At 34.4% G+C, this 23,124-nt stretch overlaps 1 protein-coding gene across 5 annotated transcripts in view; it reads left to right on the forward strand.

The window, feature by feature from the left end:
• Window positions 1-23,124, forward strand: part of LOC131075944 (ubiquinone biosynthesis O-methyltransferase, mitochondrial) — a 220,005-nt gene that overhangs the window by 121,061 nt on the left and 75,820 nt on the right. For 4 of the 5 annotated variants that reach the window (XM_058012926.2, XM_058012921.2, XM_058012922.2 and 1 more), the window contains 2 exons: window positions 1,246-1,323; window positions 19,832-19,880. In XM_058012926.2, coding sequence (XP_057868909.2) covers window positions 1,246-1,323; window positions 19,832-19,880 — 127 coding nt within the window. The remainder of the gene's footprint in view (window positions 1-1,245; window positions 1,324-19,831; window positions 19,881-23,124) is intronic. The other variant, XM_058012923.2, reaches the window with a different exon arrangement.

The following is a 23,124-nucleotide window of genomic DNA, read 5'->3' on the forward strand; positions in this document are numbered from 1 at the left end:
GAAGCAATACTCATAAACATGGGATCAACCCACCGACTAGGGCTTTGAGATTGTAGGTGTACGAACCAGCTTGAAAACAAGGGTTTGACCAGCAACATAACTCTGTAATCTTAAATCAAATACACCAAAACCAATGCCATAAACACTGCAGAAAATTTAGAATAAATATGGGTCCAAACAGCCATCAGAAACCCATGAATATTTCATCTTTCTAAAGACCCGAATCTCCAAACTCTGAAACACAATGTATTTCCTGAATGAAAAATACCAAATCCAACTAGGGTGGATTGCTCACCACCGAAACCAGCAGATTAAAAAGGGTTTTTGTTTTCAACAACACCCAGAAGAAATTTCTCTGTTCACTCCAACAACATTCTGTAATGTGTGCAAATCCTATATTCCAAAATGAGAGCCCAAACTCCAACATATAGAAGAGCTTGGAAGGAAAAATTAGGGGTTTTCAAGTATGTGAGTCTTTAATTCCCTTGGAAAAGGCCCCCATATAACTTTTTAAAAACAGCTTATGCCCCCTCTCTAGCCAAGGCGTCCAATTTGGAGATTGTTTTTTCGAAATATTTAACACTAGTTATATATTAAAAAGTCACTTTTAAAACACTTAACTGAAAATTTTAAATTAATTTCCATCACCTTAAGGAAACTTGGCAAGACACTAGAAATAGAGAATTGAACATGTTGGAACCAGCAGAAGCTGAAACATAGATGTCGACACGAGCACATACCAGAAATAGCAATGTTCTTCGAGAACCATAGAGAACAAACCCAGAGGAAACTAAAGAGATTGGTGTCATGCAAGCACTTACTATAAATAGCAGTAAATTCTTCCCTGTGAAACTGAGAACCGAGCTTGCTAAGAACATTGAAATCCTACTAGCGCATCAAAAAACCAATGGAAAACCTTGAAAACTGTCAACGTTCGTAGGACAAGATGGCGTAAAATTGGGGACATTACAAGAATGTTCTATGTAACATAATGTTAGAAAGTTCAGGGTAACAGTGCGTTAAAGTCTAAATGTATTGAATAAAATTTGAAATTTGTGGAAGAGAAAGTTGATCGGAACAAGAAAATTCTTCTATTAGGTAGTGTAAATTCTAAATCCTAAAATTGGTTCTTTAAGCAATGTATTGTATATCTAAGTTATTATGAATGCTTATTATACATGATAATCTTAAGTTCTAGTGAACTCACTCTAACTTGGCCTTTTTCTTTTTAATTAAAACTTGCAGCCCTTAGCGAGAATGGGAGCACTAGTGACAGGAATTGATGCAGTGGAGAAAAATATTAACATAGCATCAGTGCATGCTGTGAGCATATTCAAATAACTATATTTGTATTTCATGATCAGTTGTACATCTTCTCAGCTTTGGTTTATTTACTAAATACTATTTAGTTGCTTATTCATTTCCCATCCTATTTTTTTCATTTAACCCTTCTTATTTTCACTTCTGTAAACATTTTTAGATTTAACTTCTGAAGTGAAAATATGCACATTGTGCCCCATTTTGATAATTGTACCCCATTTTGAGAGCATGTTTCATGTCTTCTCTCTTTTTGCATCTCTGTGACCATGAGAGATTCTAGGTTTTTTCTAAAATGGCTCTTTATTGGCAATCTAAGGTTTGCCCAACCACTAATGGTTACCTTGTTTTCTCGAACAGTGTAATTAAAATTAAATTTTTGTTTCACATTGCAAGTTTGTTTTGCCTTCTCGTGCCATAGCATATATCATTGCCACTTTTACTTAATTTTGGATGTACGTTCATTGTTATTATTGTTAATATATAAGGCCACAAATGGTCAGTTTTATAGAAAAATTTCTTTCTATAGCTTTAAGAGCACACAGAAAATACTAAGAGAGCAAACATCAGGATGCAAACACCAAATTTCTTGTGGAAAAGCCTTTCGGGTAAAAAACCATAACACAATAGCTTTTATTAACATATGGGCACCAATCTAAATTACAAAAGTGAGCACCAACTCACTGAGAGCACCTACTCCCCTTCAAGTACCAACTTCAATCTGCTGAAACACCTACTCCAATTCTTTTTATACTCATAAATTACTGAAACTTTTTGAAAGATCTTCACCAAAAAGAAATATATCATATCCACGTATGCAGCTCCATTAAGTACCTCTTAAATAAAAGCTCCGTGCTCTGAAAATGATGTTAGACACCTTAGAAACTATATTCAATCCTTCTTTCTATAGCACTCAGTGCAATCATATTCTACGCACCGTACACTTCACTTGATTGTATACTCCCTTATATCCACAGTTCACATGATGCATGGAAATCATACAACGTGAGCATACCCAATAAAAAATAACCAAAAAATGAGGCAGGACGAGTATATCATGCCACAAACATCAATGCCAAAACAAGGAGACCACGAAGACTTCTGTGACAGAAGTCTCACAGCCCATTACTTTAATAAAAGAAAACCTGATGACACACTTATCTGTCAGCCAATAAAGGTAAGTCACGATTCCTTTACAATAACCACACAACATAAGTTTTAAAAAAAACGCTCAGCATTGAATAGATACGATGATATGCTTGAAAGAGACTTTTCAAATTCAAATCCAACTTCCGTCAGAAATACCAAACTTGGAAAAAAATTAGAAAATCCTAACGCCTTCGCACCATGAATAAACAAGACCACCAAACTTTTAAATTTGGATGCTTTCTAGAAACCATTGAGAATATATGGAATAAAGGCATATTAAATTTGGCCTTATAATCCAAAAACAATTGCTGCCCATATTAATCAACTTGCCTCTTCAAACGATGACATGGCAAACTGACTTGGCTAATAACAAAAGCAAGCAAGCAGCTGACTTGGACAAGTAGCCAACTCAAATTGCCAACCAAGTAGCTGAAACATGTAATGTCCCTTCCTTAGGCATATCAAACTATAGTGGAGGTTGGCCTACTATTAGGGTTCCGTAGGCCAGTACTGTAGGTTGGGGACCCAACCGAGGGCTGTGGAGCACAATAGGGAGCATTACGAGCCTTTCAGTTTGGAGTTTTGGGTTGAAACCATGATTAAAATTGAAATATTAAAGTTGGCCTTATGTGAATAGTAAAAAGTGAATAGTAATAGAGAAACATAAGAGGAATAGTGAAAAGTGCCCCCATCCTAGTAACTTAAGTTGTTTTTTAAAAGGGGGCCAAGTTCACAATGAGAAATTAGACCCTCAAGGATATTTTATGATTTTAAGGCCAAATAGTAACCCCAAAATAGATAAAAAGGCATTTTGCCTATCATTTGGATTCATTCTTACCTCTCCATTTTCAGATCAACAGCTTGCATGAGGGTTTCAGCAGCTTTGGGCTTCCAGGAACGCCAACTTCTGGAAGATTTGGGGGATTTGGACAAAAACCCATCTCTTTGAGTATCAGTTTCCATCAGAATACAGCTTCAGTGTGCATATGGCAGCCTTCTTTGGGGATTTATGAGCTGATCTATCAGTTGGAGGGCAGATTTTCTACAATTGGTTGCAGGGCAGACCTTCAGAGGTCGTTATTATCTATTTTCAGCTCTATTTTAGTCAGCCGCTCCATTTTGGGTTGAAAGATTTCAAACCCTAGAGTGTATTTAGGGCTTTAACATTATTTAGAGCTAATTTCTATATTTCTATTGGCTGGAAATTTACATCAGACCTATGGGCACATGTTAATGGTATGTTCCATAGTAGCAAAAATCGTTTAGGGAAAAAATTAGTAAACCAAAATGTTGAAACTTAGTAGCTTCGGTAAGATAAATGATTGAATGAGAGACTTCATTTATCTGTCATTCAATCATCTACCTTATCAATATAACTACAATTTAAGTATAGACCTCATGATTAAATAAATGAAAGTGTTATAACCAGCTTATATGCATAATCGATAATATTACTCATGTTGTGATTAGACCAGAATTATAACTACCATAGCTATCATATGATAGCATCGATTAATGCTATCATATGATAACTATAATAGTTATCATTCTAAAATGCATGTTAATACCAATCATTTATCTGTTGACTATGATCAACTTATCCCGATCATTTATCGGGTAACTATATTACTTCATGTTGCCCCAATTATTAATAGTTATTGGCATGTTAAATAACGTGACTGATAACTATCGGTATAACTCACGGTAAAGAGAAATGACGTGACCGATAGTTATCGACATTAACATATGATAAGTGGTAATATTAATTGAAACGGTGTCTATGCACCGATCAAGACATGTCTTGATCAGGCATGTCTAAAAGACATGACCGATCAAGGCATGCATAGAACTATAAGTATATGCAAATGAAGTGCTGAGGATGCATTGAAATAATTAATGTAATCTTCAGAAATCTATGACATAAGAAACAAAAAATATTAGTAAAGAAATAATAATATATATAAATTCACACTTGAACATAAATTTGAATATCATTTACACAAAAGTATAAGAATTTTTGAAAAAATCAGCAAAATATCAGATTTAAAAAAACTCATAAAAAATTGTTGAAAAAGAGACAAACTATTTTTTTAAATAACTTCAGGGCATTTCCATAGCATAGAGATATAAAGAGCAAATAAAATAGAGTTTAACCCGTGAATTGTAGAAAATAATTTTTTGTTGTTTATATTAATATTACTGATTATATAGGCAAATAATCAGTTATCTTTTTAAGAGGGCAGTCACTAAATACACCAAATAGTTGTCCAAGTCAGATCAAATATTAACTAAGTTTATGAAGTAACTGAGATAAAAAATTAACAGACAAATAGTAAAAGTGAAAGCCATTTTGAAGTGATCCAAGAATTCATTTTGATTGAGGCAAGGAGTTTTGTAGGGTTAATTCAATATTTTAGAAAGCTTGTCAAATCATATTCCACAATTGCAATGCTTTATATCATAGTAACAAAAATCATTTGGGGAAAAAATCGGCAAACCAAAAGTATAAGATTTTTTGAAAAAATGGGTAAGAAATTGAATTTTTAAAAATCGTAAAATTTTGTAGAAAAATAGGCATAAACTACTTCTTAAAAAAAACTTAAGGGTATTTCCATAGCATGGAGATATAGAGAGTAAATAAAATAGAGTTTAACCCATTAATTGTAGAAAATAGATTTTGTTGTTTATATTCATATTGCTGATTACATAGGCAAATATTCATTTAACTCTTTAAAAGGGCAGTCACCAAATACACCAAATAGTTGTTTGAGTCTGAGATCAAAGATTAGCCAAGTCTATGAAGTAGCTAAGGTCAAAATTTATTAGACTGAGATTCAACTATTTTAAGGAATTTAGTAAAAGTGGAAGCCATTTTGAAGTGATCCAAGACTTTCATTGTGATTTAGGCAAGGAGTTTTCTAGGGGTATTAGCCAAGTCTATGAAGTAGTTGAGATCAAAACTTATTAGACAGAGATCCAACAATTGTTAGGAATTTAGTAAAAGTGGAAGCCATTTTGAAGTGATCCAAGACTTTCATTGTGATTGAGACAAGGAGTTTAACCCATGAATTGTAGAAAATAGATTTTTGTTTATATTCATATTGCTGATTACATAGGCAAATATTCATTTAACTTTTTAAAAGGGCAGTCACCAAATACACCAAATAGTTGTCTAAGTTTGAGATCAAAGATTAGCTGAGTCTATGAAGTAGCTGAGATCAAAATTTATCAGACAGAGATCAAACAATTGTTAGGAATTTAGTAAAAGTGGAAGCCATTTTGAAGTGATCCAAGACTTTCATTGTGATTGAGGCAAGGAGTTTTCTAGGGGTAGTTCAATATTTGAGAAAACTTATCAAATCATATTCCATAGTTGCAATGCTTTATATTCCCTGATGGCAATTGTTAAGTCTTTTATATGGGGTAGAATTCAACAAAATGCATTTGTTTAGCTGAAGTAAAAGATTAGCAAGCCACTGGTTTTGGCAATACCTAGCTTGCAACTACTATTTTAGGTAGAGACAAATTTTAATGATTGTGTGTTGGAGGCTGTGATAACCCCTACAGTATCACCGATGTAAATTTATTAAATAATATTAATATACTAAGAGGAAATAAATCATTAAATATGGATTAATTAAATAAGGTTAACATTAATAAATGATTAAAATATTAATAGATTTAATATATATAAAACAATAAAGGAAAAGTATTATTAAACAAATGATTAAATTGGTAATACATTTAATATATTAAATAATAATGAAAAGTATTATAAAGTAAATGGTTAAAACACCATAAAGAATATATTAAAAAAAAAGTATATTTAAATTAAAATACTAAAAAACTACGACCCCCCCCCCCCCTCCCCCCCGCACAAAGTGTACCATCGCATCCCTTCGTGTGGAAAGGAACCCGTGGAGGGATGCAACCTTTCCCCTCCATGAGGTATATAAAAAGGTGCATCAGCCCAAGGGAGGGGAGGAGAAAGAGGTGATTGGGAAAAAAGGACACTGCTAACAACAAAAGGCAACGACAGAATTGGAAGCTACTACTGCGGGTTGCAAACAGGTAAGTGGTTTCACAGAGGTATATATGTGTTAAGTAATGAATATTTTAATATATATGTTAATGAATGATTTTCATATGTTAATGAATACTTATAAATATGTTAATGAATATGTGTGAATATGTTAATGGATATGTGATAAATATGTGTAAATATATGTTATTGAATACATATTAATGAATAGTTAGGAATATACGTTAATGAATAACTATGAATATATGATAATGGATATTTTTGAATATATGTTAATGAATATTCCTGAAAACATGTTAATGATTAGTTTTCTGAATATATGTTATGGAATTCATGTTAAGTTAGGAATGGAATGGAAAATGATAATGAATTGTAAATTGTAATGTAAAAATGTGATTATATGATGGAGGCTATAAGGAGCAAATTCCCTTAGCCTAATGGAGGGATTATGATAATCCCTGGTAGGCAGTATATACTAAATATTTATATGCATATATGTATGGCTTGGTTGACAAAGTTCATCCAAGAAGAGATGGATCTGGCCGGTCCTCTCTGGTAGACTTGGATGATGGGATGCATCATCCAAGGCAAGGAATTGATCAGATATGATGCTTGGTATGACTTGGATGTAAGAAGTTACATCCAAGACAGGAATCGAATTAACCTTCGATTTCCTGGATGGCTTGGGTGTAAGAAGTTACACCCAAGACAGGAATCGAATTAACCTCGATTTCCTAGATGGCTTGGAACCAAGATGGGTTCCAAGAAGGCGAGCTTCACAGCCGCCTAAGGACATATCTCCATACGGCATTCGTATCCTTTTATTAGATAAGAATTGTGAATAGTGTTAATTAAGTAATTTAAGTTAAATTGCAAATTAGATTAGTTATATATATATATTTGTGGTATTCTAACAATCTGTTTTGTAGGACAGTGATCTCTAACTAGTAGGGACATTACAGAGGCTCTTTTATTATATATATGTAAGCTTGTTTGTTGTCATTCAGATTTATTTCGTGGAGCACTTTAGATATATTGCTCACATAATGAATTGTATGTCTTTGTTTGAGCAAAAATTAACTATATCAATTATAAATTAAAAATCATATATCTATATCTACATATATTAAATATGTCTTTGAACATTTAGTGTTGTGGTAGAAAACTCCATTGGTGAGGTAGCCACCAAGGGCCATTGAGCTCGTGGGTTTGAACAAGTGAAGTGTGGGGAATGATGAACCCCCCCAAAAATGGACAAAATAACAAACGTTTTCAACGTTGATTCCACATTGACTCTGATTTTGTCTCAGACCAACCCAATTTCTAAGCAATTCAGTTATTTCATGTGTTTTTCTAGGATTTTGCAAGTTTTTACAATGATTTTTTTCACTTTTTTGCCATTTTGGGGTTTTTAACATGATTTTAACGTGATTTAAATGCAAAAAATCTTTGACAATTGGGTCAACGCTTGGTCAACGATTTTTTCATGAATCGGGATTTTTTTGGGGAATAAATCGGCTAGCTCCAGGATTCAGGATTAATTGGGTATAATCGTGATTTTTCGCAGACTTGCTTCATTGGTATGTTCATTGCTCTTTTAAGCAAAAATAAAGTTTCTTGATTATCTTCCTTATGTGTTATGCATTTTGTTATGTTAAATCAGTAGTCTCTTTTATGTAATATTAAAAAATCTTGCATAAACTTCAAAACCAACCAAAACAAAAACAAAGACCAATCAAACCCATCCAAATATACGTTGGCCAAAGACTTATCAGTAGATAAACATTGAACATAACCTCAAATTTTGGATCAGACCTGGTAAAAATTGGATTGGGGATCTTTCAAAAAACACAGCTAGGTAGCTCAAGTAGACAACCAAGTAGCTTAACCAAGCAACCAAGTAGCTCAAGCACACGACTAAGTAGCTGAACCAAGCAACCAAGTAGCTCAAGCACACAACCAAGTAGCTCAATCAGGTAGCCAAGTAGCACAAGCAAATAAGCAACCAACTCAAGTAGACAACCAAGTAGCGGAAGAATATAACCTTTTGTGCCATAGTTCTTTGTTACTTTAAGTAATCCTCCAAAGTTTTGTATGACCTTGATTATCAACCTTTGACATCAATGATAAAATATCCAACACAACTCAAAATGTTCATTATAACTAGATGCCTCTTGTAATGTGCCTTTCCTAAACACTTCAGCCTGGTGGACCGTTAGCCTATTTAGTGGGTTCCCATAGGCTAATAAGCTAGGGTTAGGGGACTCATGATGACAATATGATCTAGCTTTTGGCAGTGTTAGGTGTTTCATTGAGATTAGATGGTTGAGACTTGCATAATGCCCTTTTCTGGAGTGGTTTTGTTCCCATACTATTTTTAATAAGTCAGCTCAGGCACCGACTAAGCCAATTGTCAATATTACTATTTTAAGATTTGTCGATAGATGCAGTTAATATTGATATCTTGATATGTGATATAGTCTAGTGCTTTTAATATAAATAACGATAAATTATTAAGTTAAATTAAATATTTAACTTATTGTCTATTTAAATATTGAATATATGGCGCTCAAAGTTAAAATTAAAAAGATTAAGTGCTAAATATTAAGTAAATGATTTTATTGGGTTGGGCACCTATTTTATGAAGGCATAAGAAGTTTTTAATAAATTAAAAAGGTATTCCTTTGCTGGGTGTAGATTTTGGAGGCTATAAAGGAAGTCTTTTGAGCTCATTTTGATATGTTGGGATTTGATATTTTGGAGATTTCTCTTGCTGGTTGGATTGTTCATCTTGTGGATTTGTAAGGACGAAAACCCTTGCAAGGAACATTTTCTACATTGGTGAAAGATACAATCTAGAAGATTTATTTGGTGGATTCATACAAAGACCATGGTTGGGCTTGATTGGTGATTTGTATTTTCAGTTTGCACAGAGTACATTTAGAGAAGACTGGTGGGAGGTTGAATTGAGGGAGATTGAAGAATATTATTTGCTGTTTGTACCTCATCTTGCTGGCCGTATGTAATGCCCCGCCAGGAAACCCCGAAGGGATAAGCCAAAATTACAAGAATAGAGTGCAAATTTTCTTTTTTTTAAAAAGTTATAACACATAAGATGCAACATGATATCAAAGATTCAGATTACATAGCGGAAGACTTCAACTAACACCTAGAGAGTTTCCCAACGAGATTACTTAAATTTTCACAATTCACTTAACTCACACAATTAATCCAATAAGCTAATTATCTAAACAACGAGATAATTCTTAATCAGGATAATTTCTTTCAAAAGATGGAAATACAATTCACAAGCAAAGATTCATCCATTAAGATCCATTCATGATTCTCATTCAAGCTTTTCATTTAAAATTACATCCATACATCTAACATTCTAATACACTAGGATTTCATCATAACATGAGAGATCTTTCCAAGCATATTTAAATTCCTTAACAACAACTGAGCATAATTCATTACTCTAAACTACATTCTTTCATATTCCAACTTATTGCATTTCAAAAGACGATTGCATACTAGCATCTACGATAATATCATCTAAACCACTTAGGCATTCGATCAACGACATTCAAGAAAGAACTGAATATAAGCATATAAAGCTAATTCCATTTATCCACTTAACCATTCTAACATAAGTAAATCATACATGATGAAGCTGGATATAGGAAACATAAGAGAATACAAGAGGTTACACCATACAATCCAGCCATCAAGGCGATACATAAACGATATACAAACGACCACATCGGTCCATTGATACATAAACGATCCCTGAGAAGTACAGGATCCAGCTGAACATAATCAAAGCTAAAACAAGAGTCCAGGAGAGCATCCACAAAACTGAGCCATCACCACCCAAGGTCTAACATGAAACCGACACTCACAAGGGCAGAGACAAAAGGACGACTCACAAAGGTACTCCTAACAGGACAAAACGACAACACACTAGCGAACGTAGGGACAAGTGAGATATTGGATTTTTATGATCATATTGTGGTTATGAGATCAGGCATAGAGATGCTGATCATGCATGTTACCTCTGACCGAGCATTAGACATGCTCACATGTGGCCTTTTCTGTTATGCATTCCAGTTATGTGGATGGTTATTATTTGTATCATGGAGTAAATTGTGTTAACTTGTCGCTATGTTATGGGACATAGTCTTTGGAAAGGTTTTCTTATGCCTGGCAAGTGTAACCAATTGAGTTATTTTGTTGCTCCTATTTCATGAAAGTTAATTTGTCTGTAGAAATTGACATTTTGAGCTAGTTCTATGATTTAAAATTTTATGAAAAGATGGATTGGTAAAGGAAATTGATCATTATGGCAGGTTTTCTTGTCATTTTTGGTCAATGATTATGGTAATTGTTGTGTACCTCTTTGTAATGCTTTAATTTGGTGTAATAAAAGGAAGAAAATTCTTGTTTCTCTGCTATGATTGTGGATAATTCCTAGAATATTTTAAGGAATGTATGGTTTTAAATGTATCTTGCCAATGGATAATGGCGTTTGTAAAGGATTTTGCAATTATATTTCATTTATTTATGGAAAGTTTTCTATGTGCAATTTGATCTTGTTGAATGAGTTTCAGGGCTGATGCGTACGACATGTTCTCCATCTAGCCTTACGACTTCCAGGAGTAAGTCGGAACCTAGGGGGGGAGAATGTAGTACCCCTACCGTAATCGATCTCTAACCTTGGTTTAATCTTGATTAGTTTATCGTAATATTATGTTATAGTCAGATGTTGATTTTACGCATAGCTATTGATGTGGTTCTCACACTAGTTGTATGCAGGTTATTCAGTGTACCTATTTCGTGATATTAGTATCGGACTAATGCTCTCATTAAGTTATTATATATGTATGCATGTATGATAACTTAATGAGAGCATTAGTCCGATACTAATATCACGAAATAGGTACACTGAATAACCTGCATACAACTAGTGTGAGAACCACATCAATAGCTATGCGTAAAATCAACATCTGACTATAACATAATATTACGATAAACTAATCAAGATTAAACCAAGGTTAGAGATCGATTACGGTAGGGGTACTACACCGTACCTTCTCCATATCTGGACATACCATTCCTGGAGAGGTATGTGAGGGTTACTGGGTACTAGTTCAGGGTTTGGGCAGAATTTATGTGGCCCAAGGGAGAGACGTCTAGGGCATCTTTAGTGTTGGAAATCAGAAGAGTGATTAAAGAATATTTATGTTGGCTGTGGTGTCTAGTTTTGTGAGCTTGCAGTAGCTGGCTCAAAGTACAGTTAATTATCAAAGTCAACCAGATTATTTGGGTATGTTAGAAATGGCATTGTAATGTTATTTTATGATCTGGGTTGCACTTATTTTTATTATATATTCTTGTTTCAGTTCTGAGAATAAATCTGAATCATCTCAAGTTGTTGGGTTTCATGAATATTGTGCTTTTATAAGTTATTTTATATTCTGTATTGCTGCAAGTGTGTTTATTGTAGAACAAACCCTTTCTGCATCTTTGTCTTCTTCTATCAAACATGTCAAACACAAAACGAAAAAAAGATAAGCGTGTATGTTACACCTCTACATTGTCTATATTTTTCTATGCAAGAACACTCTCTTTTCCTCGCCCTCAGTTGCTGTATGAAGTGGTTAGTATAATGTTCCTTGGGGATACTATTTCTACAATTGGGATTACAACAGCCTGTCCGAGAGCCATCCCAAAATAATTTACACTCGCAAAGAATCATTTCATTCTTTTATTGTAAACTGGTTTTACTTTTAAATATTTTTTACGATAATTTTATAAGCCGTCCCTTTACCTTTCCAAAAATATAGGAAAATTTTTGCTGTCCCCAAAATGTAGGCAATTTTTTGCCATCTCCAAATCTCTGCCCCGCTGTCCCAGAAACTGAGAGAAACAGTAGTGCAAAGGTGGGCTAAAGAGCTTGTCAGCCTAGACAAAATTAAAGAGTAAAATTACAGGTTCACTATGTATGAGGAGAATGTAAACAGTTTGTGAAACTGCTTTGAATATGGGCTATTTAATAAGCTTCCGTTGCTTGAATAATAATACAAGAAACAACTGATTACCAATTTCTCAAATCCAGTGCCTTACAATGGATGCAAAAAGGTGTAATTGAAGCAGTGCCAGATAGCAAATAGTTAAACTAATAATTGATTAATTTCAAATTTATTTCTAAATAAATCTGAAAATTGATCTTGGGTCCTGCATTAGTACCTGGTCAGTTGCATGTAGTGTCTATGTGTCATGTTTAACATAAAACTATTTGTATAGATGATCACTTTATTCATCAAATGTACAAGTGTTCAAGAAATCTATCAGTTGGGCTTCACAAACATCCTAGAGTCTGAAGACTCCAAACACATTCATTTAGCTTCTTTCGTTATGTCATCATTAAATTTGATTGGGTTGGCTATCAGGAATATCATTTTGTTGGGAAGTGGATGAATCATTGTAAGAAATGTTGCTTCAGAAGACAATTCTGTAGGCTATCCATTAGTTAAACAATATCTTGAATCTGCTAGTTTATGGGCACTTCCTGTTAGGAAACCATTGCTATCACTTAAAACTAGATATATTACGTGATATGTTGGTACAATAGATCTACATACTTCTCCCATGGCAACCTGTTCTCTTAATTGTGATGTACACAGAAATGTATAATTATCCATGTTGTCCAGCATTGCCATACATAGTTACATACAACCTCAGTCACAGCATTCAGTGAACTTCAAATGTGAAGTTCAAAATCTATCGAATTTTTTTTTGTTAATTTTTATTAAATATTATTTTTCGTTAGGCGCTATTTTAATAGGGTTTTCTCAGAGGTGATGTCGTGGGTGCAAGCTGAGAACGTGAGCAGAGGGCGGACACTCTTCTAGTGTGGCCCAACAAGTTGGTCGCAGCTGCAACTCCCACGCAACTCTTGAAGAGTCTGAATTTAGATATTTATTTGGGTTTTTTTTTTTTTTTTTTTTTTGTCGTTTTTGTATTGGGTTTTCAATGAAAGTTTCAAATTGCTTTTTCTTTAGTTTTTTTTTGTTTTGTTTTCTTATTCTATAAAAAAATAAAAGTATGTTGTTAAATTTGTATTTTAATTTATATATTGACTTGGACGTCAATAAAGAGTTCAAATATTATTTTACTTATATTTATTTTTAATAAAAAATTAATATCTAATTATAACAAATTTAAATTTAAGATCTTTTATCTTTCAAAAATAATAGTTAAACTAATTTGATAATTTATTGGGGGGTATATTCTTCTAGTTTTAAAAAAATAAAATTTATGTAAGGTGAATTTAATTTCGATTTTTTTTCCAAATTTCTTGTCCTTGCCGAACTTCATCCAAATTTCATCATTGCCGAACCTGAAATTGAATTTGAACCTTGTGACTTAGCATACAACCAATATAAAACTTAGAATCTTGTTTAGTGGTGACACTGACAAAAATGTTCTTTGTGTTGCTGAGTCATCTGGGAATTCTAAACTGGATGGTTCACTTTCTATTCAAAGGAAATACAATAGTAAAATTTTTGTTACATTTGGGAAATGGCAACCAAAGACTGCCTTCTGCACTTCAGTACCTGATGAAGAACAACCACCTTCAAGAGCAGATTTGTCATATTTGGGTAGAGATTCAACAATTTCATCAAATCAGAAAGATGAAGTTAAGGCTATTTAATTATCTGGTGAATTGGACAGTCTATCAGAAGCTAATATTAACGGATTGTTTGACAAAGCCAGTGTGGTAGAATCAGATTTACAGGCAATCAATCACAATGTGGATGCTTTGAGTTATTATCTAGAGACAAAAAAGAAGAGTGAACAGAAAGAAATAGAAGGGGCTAAAAAACAATATGTTGAAATTTGGAGTTCCAGTCTTGTAAAGATTACTTATAAATAATATCGCTATAGTTTTCTGCTTTAATCAACAAGCCATCAGCTGTTCCTTCCAAAAAGATAGGATTGTCCTTGTTTCCCCTTATAACATGCTAGCAGTCAAAGAATGAATCAGAACTGCACATGTTCCAAGCAACTGTAAATAATGTAAATATAAGCTGAAGGGTTTGCCAAACTGCTATTTCCCCTCTATCTTGGAACGTGATTCCAAACAATAGAAGTTGTTCACTGTTGTCAAGTATTGATGGGAACCCAAGCCAATCAGATATAATAGTACTACAGACAAATCATTCTTATACCCTATAAGAAGTGAATAATTTGATAATGAAGCTGTACTCGAAGTTGCCATGCCTAGTACATTAGGGGTGGGCCTTCAGCGATTGGTAAATGTTATTGTTGCAGAATTTGTCTCCAGTTAAGAGGAAAAGAAGAAATAAGATGAAATTCTCTTTCCAGGCATGAAATGCTGTCATTTGTCCTAGTATGAAATTTTCAGTTGAATACCAACAAAATATTTGTTCTTTAATATTGGAAAGGTATAAACATGAAAAATTTAATACTTTAGTTGTCTCCCAAAGAATATTTGAAACATAGTTTTAGATAAACCAAATAATAAATGTGCAAGGTATATATATCTCCACTCTATACTTTGGCAATCTTATTGATGCATCTAGAAATGAGATAGTATGACTGTGCACTACAACAGCACAAGTTATACCAAAGTTTTCAGTTTCTACTTGTAGCGAAATACATGCTTGATGAATGCAAGAGACCTCAATCGGTAAGGAGGCCAAATTTAGATTTAGATCTTCTAGAGCTAAAAGGCTCAGGCTATTCCAAAGTTTCCATAGCGAAGCACAACCAAAGTCACAAAAAGAACTAAAAACATGTCATGTGTAATGTCCTAAATTTTAGTAATATTGAATTGTTAACTTTTAGCTAGATTTCAAGTTCTTCCAAAGCCTTCTTGGTGTGTTGGGAAAAACTCCTAACTTCTTGGAGTGCTGAAGGTTGGCCATCAGTGACTTTGGTTTATGGCAATGATTCTAGTTGGCCTTGGTGAGTCTAGTGATGCTTTCAAAATCAATTTCCAACCTTTTGTGTGCTCTCCAAACTTCTTGGAGGAGCAGTATATTTTTAGTAAGTCACCCAGTCGGCTTCAATCATCATCCCATGTTTTAAGAATCATGTTGGTATGATCAGAGTTTGATTTCATTGCAGCTTTTGTTTTTCCACAACTTGGGTGAGTAATTGAGTTATTTAACTGATTCATTAAAGTTGTCTAATGTTGGGAATTAATAAAAGGACAACTTAGTGTAATAGCTTGTTGGATAGGTGATTAAGTGTTCTAAAATTTGGATGCTGAGAGGGGGCTTTTGCACAAGAAATGTTATTATTATTTCAAAAAGGTCTTTGAGAGGAAAAAAGTGATTTTTTTCTCTTAAAATTTAATAATTCCTTCTAAAAAGCTATTTAAGGAGGTGTTGGGGCTCATTTTGGAGATAGACTTGAGAATATGATATTGTTGTGGTGTTGGAATGAATCTAAGTTATTCTAAAGCTTCTTGAGGACGGAAACTCTCTTGGAGTAATTGGTTTTGGGGATGAAAACCCACCTGGCTGGTCTTGGTAATTTAATCCAGGGATTACGGTTGTGCTTCAAATCGAAGTTTCAGTTTTGGTGTTGCAGGGATAGATTTTTTGATGTATTGTGATGAAGTTTTGTTTGTCGATCTTCTGAGTAGTTATCTCATGATATTTCAGTGAAGAGTTGGGGACTTTGTGCAAGTTGTACACTTCCATTATCTGGCCGTACATCATATTGTAGGTATAATGGTGTTTTGAAATGATATTACTTCTGCCTTTTGGATGCTTGTGTATGCTCTTGTAGGCTGTACATTTGAGAAAGAAACAGTAAGGTGTTTGCTGGGCTGTACCATTTGGTACATGCCATACCATCTTGGGCTGGGTGTGAGGATCCTAGGGCTGTTCGCTTGGGTTTTGGTGCCTTTTTCTTCTTGTTTGGGATTGCCCCATCTCCATTTGAGGGTTTCATATTTCATTGGGGTGGATAAATGTTTGTGTGTAGAGCTATCATGGTCATAGGAGGCTATACATGACATAAACATATAGGCATAAGTTTGTGTATTTCCTTTCTTATACTTTAAGCTATATTTTACGTATATTGTTATGATGTTTGAGATGGGTTTCAAACCTTTAGGAGTCACAATGCAAAATCTAGTTTTGGAGGAACTTATACCTTTCCAAACTTAGACAAATTTTTGTAATGAGTAGTCTTTAGTGTGTGCGCGGTTCTACTATGGTAGCTTATTATATCTTTCCAGAATTCCTGTTTGGGCAACTTTTGAAGTGATTTTGGAGTGTTATGAGTGAAGTTGCAGCTTGGGTGTGTGTTAGAAACTTAGATGTGTGTAGGTGAGATTTCTAGGTATCTTGCTTGCTGCCGAAACCTGTAGCAGCATGTTTTCAGTGCTTTTTTGGACCTACACGAGCCTTCCTATTTGTCCAATCAAGGTATCACATTGTTATTTCATAGTTGGGTTGTTAGGTACATTATTTGTCACCGTTGTGGAGTGTTTCAGCAGTTCTTATTTACATCAACACTTGTCATCAACAGTGAATCCTTTTATTTGATGTACACAATGGATATGTGTTAACTTGTAATGCTTTGGATGGTTATACCACGGAAAGCAATCATTTCTCTGCACTTTATTTTGTAAACACTGGATGGTAGTTTTGCCAGTGGTTTTAAATTTGTTCTTGTTGATGTACTTACCTTAGTGAACAAGTAGTTTAATTGTATTAAGCTTTCCCACTGGATAAGTGGATGTGCTGAACCTTCCCCACTGGATAAGTGGATGTGCTGAACCTTCCCCACTGAATAAGCGGATGTGCTCCTATGCTCACCACTAAATTAAGAGGAAGTTGCTTATTTACATTTCTTGTAATGCATATGTACCCTACTGAATAATTTGTATTGGTTGGTTTGCAGCCTCGTACTTTTCTTTCAACACCGCATTTCAGTTAATTGTAATCCGGAACACTGTATGATCTCACCTTGCCTATTTTGTGATTTGTGTGATTAGAAAGTGAGAAGGAGTTCTGTTTGTATCTTACTTTCAGTTGAATATATTTTCATTAAAAAAATAAAAATCTAGGTTGGTTATTACATTATGCCTATGAACAGAAGGGGCATTAGGCTCATTCTTGTGCCAAAAGGACTCCTAAATAGGTGAAAGCTTGTTTTGATATAAAATAAAATTTTGATTGGTGGGAGTTCAAGAATTGTTTGAGATTGAAGAAACATACAGAGAATTATATCAAGATCTACGCTCCAGTCCAATATTGATGAAACAGATCTACCAAAGACAAAATAAGTCATCGTGGTAGGGGAATTTATGGTCATTTCAAGTGAAGAAATGAAAGAGGAAGAAGATGAAAGAGCCTATGAAGACTATGCGCAATATTGTATTGGGAAAAAGTGCAAAGCAGTGGAAAGATAATTTAAGAGTGAATAACAAAGTTGCTCTAAATAGTCTTTTAGTATTTTTCAGACAGCAATTCAAGATCAGAATGGGAAATGTTTACAATTTCCAGGTATGATCCGTCCAAAATCCAAAGGCTTTAACTCCATATCCTGACAGCATTTTATAAAATCTCTAGTCCAGCATATCAAGTCACCTCTCAATGTGCCAATAGCCTTTTGCACTGGTAGCATTAAATCAGTATACTAATGCAAACCAAAGCTGTTGTACATGTACCTGTTCTTATTGCAGTTGAGGATAACATATATTTTCAAAAGTTTGATGCATCTACAGACAGGTGCAATGCTGAAATTTACTGAATCATGTCTTCAAGAACTGGGTTTATTATCCTTCTCCACATCCTGTATAAAGAATTAATGGTAGAAGAGATTTGAATTGTTTCGTTAGTAATGTTCTGATTTCTATAGGAAATCATGATGAATCTACATATTACAGACATTGTTCAGACTGATGCTTCTGGATATGATATCAGGCTAGCAGGTCTTTTCATGGATTATATTTGTCCATATAGTCTTGAAATTTGTTAAAGTTTACAATATCCAGAGCCATTCTAAACAATGCCAAGGCTTCAGCAAGCAATTGTAAGAGATAAACTTAAAGCTCAATGGGTATATCCTTCAATCAGAGACACAATTTAGCAAGAACAACAATTTAATAAGGCCAAACAGTTATGCCAAATCCTAATTCAGTTGCAGTTTTCTATTCCAGTCAATGTTGAGTGCCAAGCTGCTTAATTAAAGATCAAACTTGAGCTGTTATGTATAGAACGTCCCTTTCAATGCTGAGAATCCTACCATAGACAATTGGCTAGTCCAAGGAAAAAGAATGTTGTGATCCACAAAGAAGATGATACTGAACTACGAAATCAGGTCATTCAACTTCAACAAATAGATTTTATAAGATCATTTTCTCAGTACTCTTGCTCATGTTTTATTGTTCATAGTCTTTTTGAAATCAAAATAGGGAAAACAAGAATGATGATTAATTGTATTCCTTTGAATAGAATTGTTGTTGATTTAAAATGGCCCCTTCCTAATTTTTGAAGGCCTGCTGACTACCAGTATTCATTTGGTATTTGAGAGAGTCTTACCTAGATCAGCATTATAGTTGATGTTAGGTTGAAGGCTAGGTATCCATGTTCTGTGAAGAGGCCAGGGACCACTTGGGCAGCAATAATAGATCAACTCATCTTGTAGGCTTCCAATTTTCATTTGCAATAAAAATACAGATTAGGTTCAATCCTTTGAGAAGCCAGAACCAATATACCATCTCTTCCATACAAAAAGTTAAAACTGATTTTTGCGTGATTATTAATCATCAAACATTACTCATTTTTTTTGGAAAGGAGAATGGGTTTTGAGATTATTTCTTGAGCATGTTATATGACAAATCCATGTAAATTCTCATCAGAAGTATAGGTTGTTTCAGGGTTGAGGGCTTGATTGAAGTTTTGAGTTTATGTGGGCATTGAGAGGCTGTGGGCATTGAGAGGTTGTGGACATGTGAGGAATCCATAGTCTCCTTGGCTGTTGGTAGATTGTCCTTTCAGCAGAGATTTGGTAAGATCAGATCTGTTGTTTGCAATGGTGCAGCTATTGTGTGTCAGGCTTTGCATATCCGGGGTCTACCAGTTCATGGGAAAATCCTAGCAGATGCCAACATTAGGTTTACTGTTAGTGCTGAGAATAATTACACTCTTGCTTGCCATTGAAAGTTTTCACAATGCATTTTCTTTCTAGACTTTCCAATTTGAATGATGCTTGATACTTGGTCTAGGTTTTTGATATGGAGCTGACTATTAAACTTTTTCTATTATCATGCAGATGAGAGATCCATTGACTGCATCAATAGATTATCGGTGCACCACAGCTGGTATGTGCTGAGTCGTCGTTAGTGGCGCATATTGTGAAAAACTTTAAATTTGCTAAGGTTGAATACTACTAATATCTTCCATCTATTCATCTAGTATCTTTTCTTTAACATTAATGGAGATGCAGCATTTTTTTAATTATATAATTTATGGTGTAACAGATTTTTTGGTACATTCATATTGGAAGAATATTGACATCGACACTGCAAAACTGCATCTTATGCTACATTGAAATTAAAAGACTTAGTTACTTCCCACTGGTGAGTGCTGGGAGAGATTTGATCATACCTTGGAGGGTTCCTAGATTTGTACTGACACATCTTCCAAAGATCCTTCTATTGGTGCCAACAAAAAGTGGTTTCCTTTTTTTCTCATTTAATCATACAAATTTTGGAGGTTAGCATTTTGAGAGAACTAGTGCAAGATGTGAGTGGTCTTCCTTCTAAACGTTGTAAAGTGTGGGTAAGGAGTGGTTGTGCCATTATGTCTGATGGGTAAACAAATAGCTTAAATGATACCTTGATTAATTCCTGTGGAATCACATAGTGGCACATTGTCACTTCAAATGTGTAATACATTTGATATAATAAAATCATGACAAACACTCTTCATTTTTTTTGAGGAGGTTGTGAATGAGGTTGAGCTACAATATGTGGTGTATTTTATCATAAATAATAGCACCAGTTGTATGGTTGCAGGCAGACTTATGAGGGAGAGGTTTTGTAGTTTGTTTTAGAGCTCAATTGTTGCTTTATGCTAACATAAGCTTGGAAGGTATCAACAAAAGTCGTATGTGTTATTTTGTTGTAGAGAAGGAATGATCTATCACTAAATACGTATACAATTATAGTTTGAAATCTTGGACTGAAACTCATTAGACCAAATTTGATTGAGAGTTAAGATCCCAATAAAACTCAACTTACAAAATACTTAAAAGTGCTTAAAAAACATAAATTTAATGCACAAAGTAGGTTCAAAATTTATGGAATGATTGTTTTAAACATTGGGGAAGTGTTTTCTATTAGATTTAAATACAAAAAAGAGTACACGATCTCATTGCCATGTGAATACAATAGCCAACCAATAAATATGATATGCATTATGAATTTATGATGATTGTCATTGAAAATCATTATGATAAATTACTCTTTATGCAAGTTACAACAATTTACAATTTCCTCTTCCCTATTCTAGATAAAAACTAGGGTGAGAGCCTATTATTTGTAGTTGGCTATGGCTCTACCCTAAAAATTGATGGCAATGATTCCTGCTATGCTTCATGTTCAACATCAATTTCACTAATGCTATCTAGTTCAGTGTCTCTTGCTTTTATTTGTAGCTATCCTCACCATACCTTGCCTTTTGAAATCAACAAACTCATCTTATGTAAACAAGGTGTTGTCTTCATCCTACGCAATCTAGTCTTTGTGTGGATCGATTCATCCAAGTCTAGAGGCACTTCAAAAGCTATGTCCTTCAACTTTCATGTGGGAAACCAAAGGTTGTATTACACAAAATCCTTGTTGGGAAATATATAATTAGTGTTCACATAAAGCACATAATCACAATTAGTTGAGAGGTTTGTTGAATAGATGATAAAAATATATTGAGTTGTTAAAAAAACTCAATATATTTAGATAATTAGTTGTGAGAGTTTCCTATAATATAGGATCTGTATATCCTATAAATATGTCATGTATTTGAATGAAGAAGAAAAAACATGTACTATGATTGTGTAATATTATTTGGCTTCTATTTTGACACTTATATTTCCTAATATGGTTTCAGAGCATCCTTTATCTCCTTAGTGCTTGTGATTAATTTGTGTCTGTAAATGGTTTATATGCCTTAGAGGAGGCGTTTAATACTTTGTTGGGCATTGCTTTTGATCTCATTGCTTTCTCTCATGACTAATCTATAGCTTTTTAGTCTCGCGTGAGAACAAGGATCAACATCTTCTTTTGCTATATTGTAAAGTCTTTGAATAGAATGTTTCAAACAGTGTTCCACGACCATTGGGGATGGGGGGGAGCGGGTACGGGGGGACGCGGGGACGTGGGAACGGGTTTTGGGGACGGGGGGACAAAGGGTTTAAGTTTGGGGACGACGGTGGGGGGGTGGCAAGGTGGTGGTGCTGATATAGTTATACATATACTTATAGTACTTGAAAACCTAGTTGTGAAAAGAAGTATAACAGTATAAGAATTACATTTCAAATGAACTATAGGAAATTAGTAAAATTACGAAATAGCAAAATTTGAAATATTAAATCTAAATACAAAGATTTCTTGAACACTAATTGCTAATTAAAATTTGACAAATGAAATTGTCAAATTGGAGATTTCTATTATTAAAATATCATATTAATATTTGATATCACAAAGTCTATAATGATGATTACATGATACATCATTACAATGAGTAGCAAATAGCAATAGCATTACAAAAGACAAAATGGCAAAATGCTCAAATCGCTCAAAATTAAAAAAAAAAGGATTTCAATTGCTTTTTGAGTTTGAAGTGTTCGAACGAGAGATTCCAGCAAGTCTCCTTGCCTCGCAAGAGACGTCTGGGAGTCTCCCAAGGAGTCTTGGAGACGTCGGATGGGAGATTCTTGTCTTGCAAGTCTCCACACCCCTCAAGAGACGCTTGGGAGTCTCCCAAGGAGACTTGGAGACACCTGGGAGTTTCCCAAGGAAACTTGGAGACGCTTGGGGGTCTCCCAAGGAGATGCGGGAGACGTTGCGTCCCTGCCCCCCCGTCCCGGAAACGTCCCTGTCTCTGAGACATGGCGCAAAAGGGGGGGGAAACGCATCCCCGTGGAACATTGGTTTCAAATAATCCTTCAATATCAATCTCTCAAAAAGATTATTCTTGTAAAAGAAAGTCATTCTGGAACGCAACTCTCACTGACAACCTCTATGCTAGGCACGGGAACATGAGGGTCGTGTGGCCCGTCTTGCGGATCATTTGGTGAGTAGTATTGCAAACCATGTTGATGAATCACTTAAGAGGCGTTTGAATACAGATAATTCTCCGCTCTACGATGCATTGCTTCGTGAGGGAAGCGCCTGCAATTATCCTCTGAGTGTGTATATTGTTATTGATCTGCTATAGACAAGGCTGTGTCAAATCAAAAGTGACGCGTTGTTTGATTTGTTGTGGTATGCGTGAGTTTTGAGCACATCATCATAGGAGATACTATATGCATTGCAAGCTAAGTTCTTTATAATTTGATATGCATGT

Source organism: Cryptomeria japonica, chromosome 9 (assembly GCF_030272615.1).
Source record: "Cryptomeria japonica chromosome 9, Sugi_1.0, whole genome shotgun sequence".
NCBI lineage: Eukaryota > Viridiplantae > Streptophyta > Pinopsida > Cupressales > Cupressaceae > Cryptomeria > Cryptomeria japonica.